Raw genomic sequence first — 12,813 nt, forward strand, 5'->3', positions numbered from 1 at the left:
TGCAATTTGAATAACATTTAACATTTTTGTTCTTTCCATCTGCCTTCTTAACGTATTTCTGCACTCCTCTTTCGATTCCCACCCTCGTTTGAAAAAAAAGAGTGAGATAAACTAACTAGTTAGTTTATTTTACGGGATAGAAAACGTAAGAAAGCTACAAAAGTGAGAAAACAGATTTAATGTCTATTTTTCTTTCATATTATTTTTAGTTTTTTCTTTCATATTATAATGAATCCTTCTTTATTATATTTTATTTACATGCTTTAAGTTTCACTGGCCGTTTTTGCATGTTCTATGGAGATACAAATCGACCTTTGTCATAAAGATAGAGTACAGAGTATTTTTTTTCTTTCGCAATATTAATATTTGCGCATCTAAGGTCTAACTTAAATATGCTAGAGTATTTAATTAATGAAGTAAGACGATTATTTTTGCAAATATATTACAAAAACAGCGAGAGAGCGATTGAGACGGAACGATCAATTAATTTTGTTTCTAACTCGCCATGATTGATTACATTTAAGAGTATAACTACATAAAGTTATACAAAGCCTTAAACAAAATTTTTTGAGAAAAAAAATGGAAACTTTCGGTAGGAAATTTATACATGATAAACGGCACTTCTACGCAATAAAAATGTAAATGTAAGTGAAAACGAAGCGAGCATAAACACATTATTCGCTGTAGCATATATTGTACAGTTTATAAAAACTTATATATAATACCACTAGTAATAACTTTATATAATATAATTTTAAGCTTTAAACGTTAGGATTACATACACTTTATTAAACTTTGTAGATATATTTTGATTGAAATGTCAAATGTATTATAGGAAAAAAATAAATATTGCAAGTGACACGAAAAAAACGAGGTATAACTGCTTTAAGTGCCGGAATAGGTATATAACGCTTTATATTTACACTCTTACGTTTACTTTTTTGGAATTTTATCGTGCGTCTCTTTAGGTCTCCACTCAGTTATCGATCTGTGATGTACATTGTTATCTACATCTATATCTACAGTATAATAAAGTAAAATGTTTAAAGCAGCAAATCTTAACGATATCGTGCGGACTCATGTACATTATATAATTGCCTATTACATTAATTGAATACTATACAACTCAGTTCATCTCGATTCAACAGAACTTCGAGAAAGTTCATTGCGAACGAGGTTTACTTATATAACAATTTATATAGGAACTACTCGATTACACATTTATGGATGTACTGAGCTATTGACTTTAGAGAGATTATACCTTATTCGCTGTACACAAAGTGCAACTCGCCAAATATTCTTTTAATTACAATTTTCTTCGATAATAAATATGAACTTTTTCTTCTGAAAATGATCATTTGCGCAATTTTTCTCAATTTTTACCTACTTTTGCCCGTTTCGTCTTAATCTCTTAAGAATCAGTTTCTGTTAATCGTTAATTATTTGAAAATCTGTAGATGTCTTGGTATCGTTAAGAGAAACTGGATTCCACTGGTTGAAGAAATTGTGTAGAAGAATATTGGCGCAGATTTAAGATACGAGAAACGAGACTCACTCCTGTTTCTCGTTGTTTTGCGCTATGTTGATTATGGCACTGAGAGGTATGACCTCGGTGCTTTGCCGAACATTATTGTTATTAGACATGGTATGAATCGACCTCGTATAATTCCGAGATCTCTGTTTGAGCGGATCCGAGATACCCGTGACGTATCCGCTTTTATGGACGCAGGTCCCACCGTTGTGGGAACATCGGAAGGTACGCCTGAACTCCTTGCGAAACTTCCCTGTAAAAAAAAACGTACACGTATCGTATAATCATCATTTGAGTTTCAGATCGAGATATCTATCTTTGTATAACGTAAAAGAAAAATGCGACATAGACGAAAAATATAAAAATGCGAAGCGTTGAATTGTGATCATTTGCTTTAAAAGAAAATATAATAAGATTTGTGGAGATCTTTGACTTTGTAAAATACATTAAATTTAAATGTTGCGGAATTTTCTTAGCATAGAGGACATTGCAGTCAATAGATAAGCGTGAGAAAAGTGAAATGTAAAAGGCTTATGCGGTAAAAATTTGACACTGTACATTCCAATATCTACAATATCTACAGTCTTATACTGTTCAGGATTTTAGTTTTACATAAAGGAGTGAATTATTAAATATTATGTTACGAAAAGATTGATTGGAAGGGAATAAAATATAATCGAGAATTTTTAAGGCAATTTGCTAACTTCGAAGATTAGACATATTTAATTTAATTTTACTTAGTATATTATTTTTGGCAGCGTTTCACTTGACGCTCGTAAAAAACTCTTTAAATCATTTTATTCTTATTGCTTATCAAATGTTAAACAAGGACAAATGATGCTCGCGAGCATTGTAAGCGTCAAATGGAATGCATCCTTATTGAGAAGAAATTGCAGCGATTGTTTGAAATAACAATTTCCCGATATTTCAAATTTCATTTCTGAACTAATCGACTGCTGCGATTGGTCCACCGTTGCGTTGCGATCACTCCGACAGATCCGATCACTGTGATTACGCATCGATTGCAATATCGAAAGTACGATATTGCGATTCTCGAAGTTGGTTTGCACGGTCAGAAGTCCTGAAAGCAACGTATCTTGGTGGTGCGTTTGAATCTCTCGGCGTCTTTCCATTACTCGTTGATTTTCATCGTTCGAAGGTGAGTTCTGTACGCCAGAAATGTCAGAGATGTCGCGCACGAAATTTGCTGCAAGGTAAACGCCATGTGCGATCGCTATTACACACAAGCATCGTGTGATTTCGTTATCGGCGGCATTGAGGTACTTGGCGGGATGGCAGACGGGAGTTGAGCTCCGTTTTTGTCTGTTTTTTCTCCGAAGTAAATTGAAGTATATCGAAAGGATGTGATGTACAACTGCTTTCAGGTTTATCATTAGGCTGGAATCAGATTACGCATTGAAGAATGAGATTGAAGATTGAAAGATTGAAGTTTGACCAATCAGAACAAAAGGAGCCAAAACTTCTTTGTCCTCATTGGTGAAATTTCAATCTTTAATCTCAAGCTTCAATAAGGTACGTTTGGAGAGACGCTATTTGTGTCATTCTATCCTTGTTTTACATATAATAAACAATGAAGATAGAATGACAGAGTAGCATTAATAGCGTCTCCCCGAACGCACTAATAGTCTGATTCTGGCCTGTTCCTTTTTGACTGAATTTTTGCACCAGTTCATTTTTCTTCCTCTTCTTTCCTCCTGGATAGAAAAGGAAGAAAGATGAACTAGTGCAAAAGTTCAGCCAAAAAGAATAGGCCTATTGTTTCATAATTAGCCTGCTTGAATTACATCGTTTTGGATTCTTCTTTCCTTCGTTTTCCTTTTTTTGTAGAAATTTCTACGTAGGAGATATGATGGAGAAGAATATACATCGGTGATGACGGATCACGAACAGGAAATTGGCATTCATCAGCCGGCTAAAGTAATTTGAATTTGAATCTTGATCCTTTTTGTCCCCAATCGTAGAAATTCCAATTTTTTATTCTCAATTTCCAGCACTATTGACATGAGTTTAAGCTTTGTGTCCACAATGTTAAAAGTCGCTCCGAGATTTCGATCAGATACCAAAATCATTTCAATAACCGCCACAGTGCGATTGGTCAATTCTTTCTCTGTTCGAGATTGATTTTTAGTATCGTGGACACAAGGTTTCAGTGGCTTAAAAAGCCAATATCAGAGATTACGCATTGGAGATTAAATTCAGCTAATCAAAACGGAAATTGAATTAAATTAAATTAAATTATTTTATTATTAATATTATTAATACTATTATTATTATTATTAACATTAATAATTATTTTATTATTTAAATTATTCTTAAAATTCTATTAAAATTTAATTTATTTGATTGATCGAACTCTAATTTTTAGTTCGCTCTCTCAATTTGCAGCGCTCGATACGGGCTTAATGTGCGCCATTGTGCTGGAATTCGCATTAGATTTGTTCGTGTTGCTTGTAAAAATATTTGCACTTGGAAATATTTTTGCCTGTTGATTGGCTGCAGAGCAGAGAAATTCCCGAATTGTTCTGTCCTATAATCAGTCAACTAGTGCTTAAAAAATTCGTCGTACGACACATCAAGTGTTGGTCTTCAGTGAGTAACAAATGGTCTGTTTTCTGTTCCTGCACTAGACTGTACTAGAACTCTCTTTCTCGCTTTCGACAATTATCAAACATACACTTATTTCACTTCAAGTTCCAAAAGTATACACTGATTCAGTTACAGAAAACAGACCTGAAGATAAAACGACATTTCGGTCATTGAAGAGAGAGAAAGCGAAGATTCTAAGTGTAAAAAGTGTAATCAACGCGGGAGACGCAACGATGTCGAAATTACTGCGCCGCGGTTGGCCCGTTTCAACACCCGCGAAACTCCTACGTCACGCGCTTCCGCCGCCGCGATTGGTCCGCCGCCTCGATACTTCAATACATTTCAAATCGCTGCCAGTTTTGGGAGACGCCACGACGGTTCGCGAAGTCGCGTTCGAATCACTCGATGTTTCTCGCGTAGTTTTGCTTTGTCAAGAGTGAATCTCGCGTGTAAAGATCGAATTGTTCGAAATGTCGTATGAAATTCGCATTATAACTTGAGTTATTTGAGCGTCGTGCACGATCGCCAGTTTCGCGACTTTGGTACTTATTGATGCTCTTCCGCGCTTTGATTATTGCGGGTCGGTGGAGAGGAATTGGAGTCGATTGGAATCATTCCCGGTACTTATCGATTTATCTTCTCGCCGAGGTGCATCGGAAGCGTGATTACCGCTAGGTAATTATTATATTCGTAACTTAACTGCATTGATTTCATCTTTTTGCAACTCACCAATTTTTGGTCTAAATAAATATTTCGAACTTCTCATATGCGCAAGATGGCGGCTCTGTTCGCAATTCGTACCAGTCGCGTCTCTTTTAGATTTATTCTAATGACGCCCGATGCCGCTGTATGCTCGATTTTAATTAAAGTCTGATTTTTCATCGGAATGATCATAACGTCACGAAATATTGAGAGAGAGAGAGAGAGGGGGGGAGGGAGAGGAGAGGAGAGGGGGGGAGAGGGAGAGAGGGAAAGAGAGAGAGAGAATTACGATATCACCGAAGATTTCGAATTTTCAGAGTGATTTTGATTCAATTGAGCGTGAAATCAGTAAATTATAGATAACTTTTTCAGTTCAGTTTTTCTTCAATTTCATTAGATTCATGAAGGTGATGCGAATGCTACGTGCGGTTATCATTACGTACCGATGTTGTTTGATAATAAAGTTACATCAGGGAGTTGCTGAGTGCGGACACAAAATTTTTGACGTTAATTGAATCTGTTCTACTAACGCAAGATTAACTTTAATCTCGGTTCAATTTATTCTTTGTTTTATCTAATGCCCGTTTCTATCATCGTAGTTTGATTTTAATCTCGATTCAATTAACTCTTTATTTTTTTCCAGCCCTAAAAATTAGGAAAAGATAAAGTGTAAGTTAACTGAGATTAAAGTTAATCTTACATTGATGGAATCGGTCCTTACGTTTATGGCACGTTTCTGTCAATATAGATTAACTTTAATCTCAGTTAAACTTACTCTTTATCTTTTTCTAATTAAATTTTCAGAACTGGAAAACAATGAAGAGTTAGTTGAACCGAGATTAAAAAATTAAACTATATTGGTAGAAAATGGACCTTTGTCTATTAATGCAGAATAACATTAATCTCAGTTTAACTTACTTTTTATTTAGTTCTGTTATGTGTGTGTTCTCAAGATCGGAAAAAGATAAAAAGTAAATTAAACCGAGATTAAAGTTAATCTACTGTTTGTAGTACTTTGATAGAAATGGACATTAATCAACTTTTGTTCTATCTATCGATTGCTTCTATCGAATATTTGTATCTACTTAAAACGCTTTGTTTGATTTTATCACTAGATGTTCTATCAATAGCTGGATAAGCCTCCGGATACTAGGAGATTTGGAACTAATTCTCTTGATCTTCTCTGAAGAAGTTTGAGAAGTTAACTTCGATATCATTGGCTTCTGCGTTCAGTGTCGCTTTCAGGAGCTCGTTTCCACATATTTCAATTAATCCCTTATTAGATACACTCAACATGTCCGTGTCGTTGTTCGTTCACACACATTAATTCTTCTAACAGTTCCTTCAAAGGTATTTTGAATTTGACTATTTTTTGTATTAAACTATCACTATTCGTTTTCATCGCACTTTCGATATTCATTTGTAACGTTTTCCTTTCTTTCAAACAATGAACACTTGTTTCACGCGAAACGCGATAATTTTGGAACGTAATAATTATTAAAGTCAATTATCAGAGTCATTTTTCGCGATTATTATCATTTAAGAGTAATAAATCTCTTGCACGTGGAAAGACGTGCGTTTCTTTCAAAGTATCAACGGTTTGTTTGACAAATTATATAATTGTGTGTTGTATGCATATCTGATAATTACACAATCGCTAATATCAAATGTTAATATCGTGATTTCAATATCAGTTATCCGGAATCGATCGAAATCCTCTCGATGAAGTTATTATTAAATATTTCATTAAATAAATACAGGGAAAGCATAATTGACGTACGATTATCCTCGAATAAATCAACAATCTGCTGTGTCAATTATTTTCTGCATTTTTGTCACTAAAAGTAATATCTTCAAGGCGCCCCTGGCTATTATAATAGCCAGGGGCGCCTTGAAAATATTAAAAAAAAGATAAATCTATTAGAGCTTCATATTTGAAAATGGCCACGTTGAGTAGCATGTTTATTTTGCGACAACAAAATCAACAGCTTTCGACATTTAAATAATAAAATTAAAAGAGTAAATATCTGCGCTGTAATTAGTGCGTTGTAATTTTAAACGTAGAATTACAGCGCACTAATTCCCACAGTTATTTATTCTCATTTGCCTTCAGTTTTAATTTTACTGTTCATTTTGCAACTGTTGGAAGTTTTCTTCCTCTAGATTTAGTTGTGTAATCTAGTTGTCCATCAATCAATGCGAAAAAAATCTTTCAATTATTGTATAATAAATATTTTACTGAATGCGGCCAATAACGTTTTAACAGCGTCTCTCTACAGAAGCATTATTTCAATAGATACAATGCAATAAATAATAAAGTCCGTACTGCGTATAGCTAAATCTAAAACATTATTCTACCTTCAATACTCTTGATCGGTTCAGATTTTCTAATTATCTTCTACTCTAGCAGAATCTTATTAAGCTTTAGCAATGGGATTGAGTTTAATAATCAATTCGATGTCCATAAGGCGAGGTGGTTGGGAGGGATTAACTACTACTGTACGTACTGCTCACCCTTATGGCCTAAGCGCGATCGGTTTAATGAGCGTCAATATCTGAGCCTGTTCTCATCCCACCATTAAATGCCGTCTCGGCTACGATATTCGCTTGCATGTCAGGTGCGAGGTCGAGATGTATTTTTGTCGATTTCCACGGTACTCGCTTCGCCACGCGTCAAAATGGTCGATTCCGCAAGCTCGTATGGTACCCTCTCGTGTACTCGTCACTACTCAACGGCGGATTCCGACGTATCGTCGGCAGCGTCATCGCCCGTTCCTTGTTCGGCGTACCACACTCCCGAAAACTACGGCGGAACTCCCGCCGGAACTTACCTGTAAAGTAGAACACCGAATGATTTCCCGATGTCTTTTTAACGCGCGTTGCAGATTCTCTAGCGAGGACGCTCATTCATAAAATGCGATGGCCTTGCTTAAATCTCGAGTTACGCGTGTTCACGCATTTAATCCTCGTATTTTGTAAACCGTCGCCTGGGGTCCACTAAATCCGTGTTCGCGTTTCTGTTTTCTTCCCTTCTTTTTTTTTTCTAATCCTCCGAGTTCTTCCAACATACTCCCGAAAATTTTTATGTAACTTGGTTATATCGTACAACAGAATATTTTTAATAGCTTTTTTCTGGAGATTAATACGAGTTGAAAATCCTAACTGAAAAATGTTAAGATTACTAATTTCTAAGTTATTCTTTTTTTAGCAACATTATCGCATAAAATAAAATTTATTTTTTTTATTAAAGTATATTAAAGCTTAAAGAATAAAATTTATTTTCGTGAATTTTTTGCATCTTGATAATAAAATTGTGTAATTTTAATAAATTAAGAGAAAATAAATCATATTTTTATTGTGATTTTATATTTGATTTTTTATTTTCTTGAGTTAAAAAATTCACTTTAATCTTATTTTTCCAGAGGATGGAGTCCCATATATGAGGAAACATGGAAGAAGATTGAACGAGGAATTACGTGGCAAAGTCAACAGTAGCATCGGATCAAGATTTGCGATAGGTACACGAGCCAATGATCTCAAAAAGATTATACACATAACTCGGATTATTTCACGGACCACTTTTTCCGAAAAAATGCGCAAAGAAAAATAATAATAATTTGTATTTACGTTAATAAGGCCCAATTGCACCAACATTACTTTGACTTTAAACAACATTACTTTGACTTAAAATTCTCTATTTCTGTCTCTCTTTCGTTTTAAAACGAGATAGAGAGAGTTTTAAGTCTTGCTTAAAGTCAAAGTAGCGTTGGTGCAACCGGGTCTAAGTAGACAAAACGAAATGCAAAACGATAGTAATCTTTTGTTCAATTTGAAACGCGAAAGATAGAATATTCGACATATATATTTTAATCCAAGAATCGTATTTCAATTAAGGGGATCCTAAAGATCTGTATTACCGACTTAAACACGTATAATTTTTGTATAACGAATACTCTTTTTCTCTTTCACGGATTGGAAAATCCTTTTCCAGGATTAAAGTATATGCATTAATACGTGTTTGTGAAGTAGAGTCTACGCTGAGAATGATCAAAAATTTCAAAATCAATATATTTTTTACCATTTCTTACAATTAGTGTAACATGGCGTCTCAGCTGTCAAGTCGTGACAACATTTGTTTGATATGAAAGCTTTGCAACCCGAACGTACGAAATAATAGTTCCCAAACACGTAATTTGCACGAACATACAACGTCGAGTTCTTAGAATTAGATTTAGACGCTTTATCGCGACGAATTCGTTGTACGAAAATTAACACGTATGTGTGACTGCGTGTATCATAGGCTGCATGAGATATAAAAACTATAAAAAGACATGTCGATGTGCGGCGCGCGGCGCGACATCTAGTGATTTTCGGAGTTCGAGCTTTGCTTTAGGATCCCCTTAAGATGCTCTTGTAAATACCGGTCTGTTACGCGTATACTTGACACGAGACATCTCTCTTGTGTGTATATCTCGTGATAATACTTTAGAAATATAATCAAATATATCGGGTTATAAGAGCATTAACACGCGGAAATTGTTGCGCAAATTTCAATATAATTGACCAATAATGTCTACATAAAATATAAATATAAATATACAATAGTTATCTGTATCTTATTCGGTTTTCTTTAAACCATCATCAGCGAATCTATAAATACTATCGTAGATGTCTTAACAATAATCTTGTGACAATGTTAAATTTTAAATCTATGTAAGACTGAGGATGAGCATTTCCCTACTTTCTGATTGGGAATAGCCGTAATTTGTCTCTTCACTAAAAAGCCAAGTAACTGACCTCATTCTCCACAGATTCGTTATTCCAAATGTAGGAAGTCAATTTATACGAAGGAACGATAACAAGAAATATAAGACTTAGTTTAACATTATACGGTATAAAATTATGACATATATTATTCCAACGGGAGTCAGACAAGTAATTGTTATAATTTTATATCGTATAATGTTTAAGTTTTACATTTCTTGTTATCGTTCGCCGCGTTGCGTAAAACAAGGCCGGGCGGTCGTCGCGCTATCATTCGAACGCCAGGGCTCAAGCGAAGGGGTAATGATGCAAGTCGCTCCGCGACTTTACGTTGCTCGTCGAAATTACATTGTGGCAGATATTAAGAGCCGCGATTATTCTCTTCTGCAATTATTGCAATAATTAATTACTCATTCTCACTCCGCGTGATTTCTTAATTTCTTCGATTTCCGATTTCGTTAAACCTGTCGAGATTGATTATTAGCGACGAAATAAGAGAGAGACATTTGTAATTATATTTCATAATATTCGACGATTGCTTCTTTATAACGACTTCTTTATAACTTAAATGAATACATCGTCAAGCTTTGAATTTTTCGCGAATCTAAGCGTTTTAGGTACTTAATGCGTACAAATTGAGAATATTATACACGAATCTTTCTTCAAGTAATTCGAGAAACGGACAGTGCTGTACGATATGTCCTTTTATGAATAAATAATTGAGACCGCAATTAGGAACGTAATACACGGCGTGTAATATTTCTCCTGAAAATATATCGCAACAGTTAACACGCGATATTCAGCGTTTGCCGTGGTATACGATACGATAGGTATACGATACGTATATATTTACTCAAGGCTTTGCCGTTATCATTCATAAGACGAGATTCGAAGTAGGTAGCAACTCGAGTCGCTCGAGTAGGATGCTCATTTTCGAAATGCCATTGCGAGAATTATCACAAGACTCAAAACGCGACCATGCGTATGATTATAATGATTATTGATATTCTCAGCCATCGTGGTCACGAACAAACTCCTACAACTAACTTGTTAAAAGGTAGAGATTTATCCACATTGGAGTTTATCACATGGATGCTCGGCAAAGCTTCTGTTTTCTCGGACATTTCATTTCGCAAAGATACATATTTACCTTTTATTTTAATTCATATCTATTTGCGTTCGGAACTTTCTGTTAATATAGGATAGTAATTCACATAAAAGGTGAATTACATTATTATATTTGACGTTATTATTATACATACGGGAAATACATGAAAATGGATAGGAGCAACAGGTACATCGCTGAAAATTGTCCGCGCGCTAATTTTCGCAAATTCCCTCTGCGGTACGAAATTTGTTTATTATATTAATTTGTGAGACATCGCGAGTGTCGGATGTTCGTAGTTTTACGCGGTCATACGATTTTTGCAGTCATTTTTTAGTAATATAAGCGTGCGTTGTGAAATAAAAATCAGGAGTGCAATAAAAATTAATTGTGTTCACGCAGGTGTTGTGTATGAGTGCAACGAACTCTGACCTGTGAGGAGGAGGAGGCCTAGGAGGCATCGGATGACGGCGGAGCAACCTTGAGGTGAGTTATTTCTTTTTTTATATATGTGCTATTTTAATTGTATAACATTCCTTTATTATTTTTTTATCTTTTTTAGATTTAAATGAAAGTTATAGAACAAAGAGACTTTTATTTACAAAATTATGAAATCATATGCTTAACGATAAAAAGATTTAGAAATTATGTAATTATTTTAAATATTAAAAAAATATGAATATAAAATTTAACAAGCAAAATAATTATTTTTTTAAGAATGTTGATTATTTTGAACACTTTTTAAATTTTTTCTTATGTTTATGTGTTATAGATTAATTTAGCTGTTAACTTCGCTGTTGCACATCATATTCGTGAGTAAAGAATCAACTTATTAATTGAAGTAATTTAGTTCGTGAAAATTATACTAAAACATATAATGAGCTAGTAACATAAGAATATGTATTACAAATTAATGTAATTACAAGTGAATATTTTTATTGTGAATATAAAAATAATATTTAAATAAGGTATAAAATAGTATTTTAATAAACCAGAGAATCGATCATTTTTAACACATCTCTATATCTGATATTCTCAATTTTTTATACAATACAATCCATCAATATAATGTTTATCTTTCTTATTTTTTTACGTAATAAATGTAACATTAATATTAAAATATGAACGCAACTCCGTAGAATAACTTTTTATCTTACTTTGAAATTTATTTTAATTTTGAATAAATCGGTGAATATTGTTATTTATTTATATAAATAGTTTGAACTTACGATAAATTTTTCATGGTTATCATTTTTGATAAAATTAAAAATATTAAAAGAAAGAAAAAGAGTATTATTGATAGAATATCTCTCTATTACTTTAAAATGGATGGACCACGACAAATTATAATTAATATTAAGTGTAGAATATGCGTAATTTTCTAATCGTTGACTTATTGTCGATTTGAATGACGGAGATTTTTGCAAAAAAAAATTATCTTTAAATCCAATAAAGATATACGTATATTAAACATTCTGTTTATAAGAAAAGGTTTACAAAAAAATGGAAATGGTAATTAAGAATACTATAAAGATATGATGTATTAATAATGTTATTTAGACTATTTTAAATAATATATCACATATTTTTTTGTTTGATTATATTTTCGAAAATATTCACTGTTATAAATTTATATTCTGTAGTGTTAAAGTTATAACTTAACGTGAGTCGCTACTGCTCTTACTCAATCATATCGTTATTTTATACTAAAATAATGGTTACATTTGACACTATGTAATGTCAAATTGGACGAGTTCAAGACGGCAAAGCGGCTAGGCATGCTTACCGAGCGATTGAATATGATTGGTTGGATCTATAAGTAACAACTAATTATGCTCATTTGCTCGGCAAGCAGGCTAGTCGTTTTGTCAATTTGAACGCGCCCGTTGACACGATATAGTGCAAAAATTAGTTATCATTTTAGTAAAAAATAATATTTAGTAGGAGCAGTGGCGATTCGTATTAAGTTAAATTTTTGACACTACAGATTTAACAGTGTTGAAAAAAATAAAAAATAAAAAAAGAGAAAAAAGAAAAATTACAATAAGTAAAATTATCTGACATTTTTAGAACGTAAAACTGTAATTATTATAATTATAATTAT

The 12,813-nt window shown here is 33.5% G+C and overlaps 2 protein-coding genes across 3 annotated transcripts in view; one reads left to right on the forward strand and one right to left on the reverse strand.

Annotated features, from left to right (window-relative positions):
- Nucleotides 1-57: 57 nt before the first annotated feature.
- The window catches only part of LOC108768609 (orexin receptor type 1), a 48,173-nt gene continuing 35,417 nt past the window's right edge, over nt 58-12,813 (reverse strand). The window contains exons 6-7 of one of the 2 annotated variants that reach the window (XR_001940499.1): nt 7,417-7,671; nt 1,725-1,784 (exon numbers count right to left, since the gene is read on the reverse strand). Coding sequence is in view for 1 of the 2 variants with exons in the window: in XM_018519102.1 (XP_018374604.1) it covers nt 1,552-1,784 (233 nt within the window). In the remaining variant the exon portion in view is untranslated. Of the gene's footprint in view, nt 1,785-7,416; nt 7,672-12,813 lie in introns of both variants that reach the window. The other variant, XM_018519102.1, reaches the window with a different exon arrangement.
- Nucleotides 11,118-12,813, forward strand: part of LOC108768606 (spermatogenesis-associated protein 5) — a 115,155-nt gene continuing 113,459 nt past the window's right edge. Inside the window, exons 1-2 of the mRNA XM_018519094.1 lie at nt 11,118-11,195; nt 11,482-11,521. The gene's annotated coding sequence lies outside the window, so the exon portion shown is untranslated. The remainder of the gene's footprint in view (nt 11,196-11,481; nt 11,522-12,813) is intronic.

The sequence above is a fragment of the Trachymyrmex cornetzi genome, unplaced genomic scaffold, assembly GCF_001594075.2.
Source record: "Trachymyrmex cornetzi isolate Tcor2-1 unplaced genomic scaffold, Tcor1.1 scaffold811, whole genome shotgun sequence".
Taxonomy (NCBI): Eukaryota; Metazoa; Arthropoda; class Insecta; order Hymenoptera; family Formicidae; genus Trachymyrmex; species Trachymyrmex cornetzi.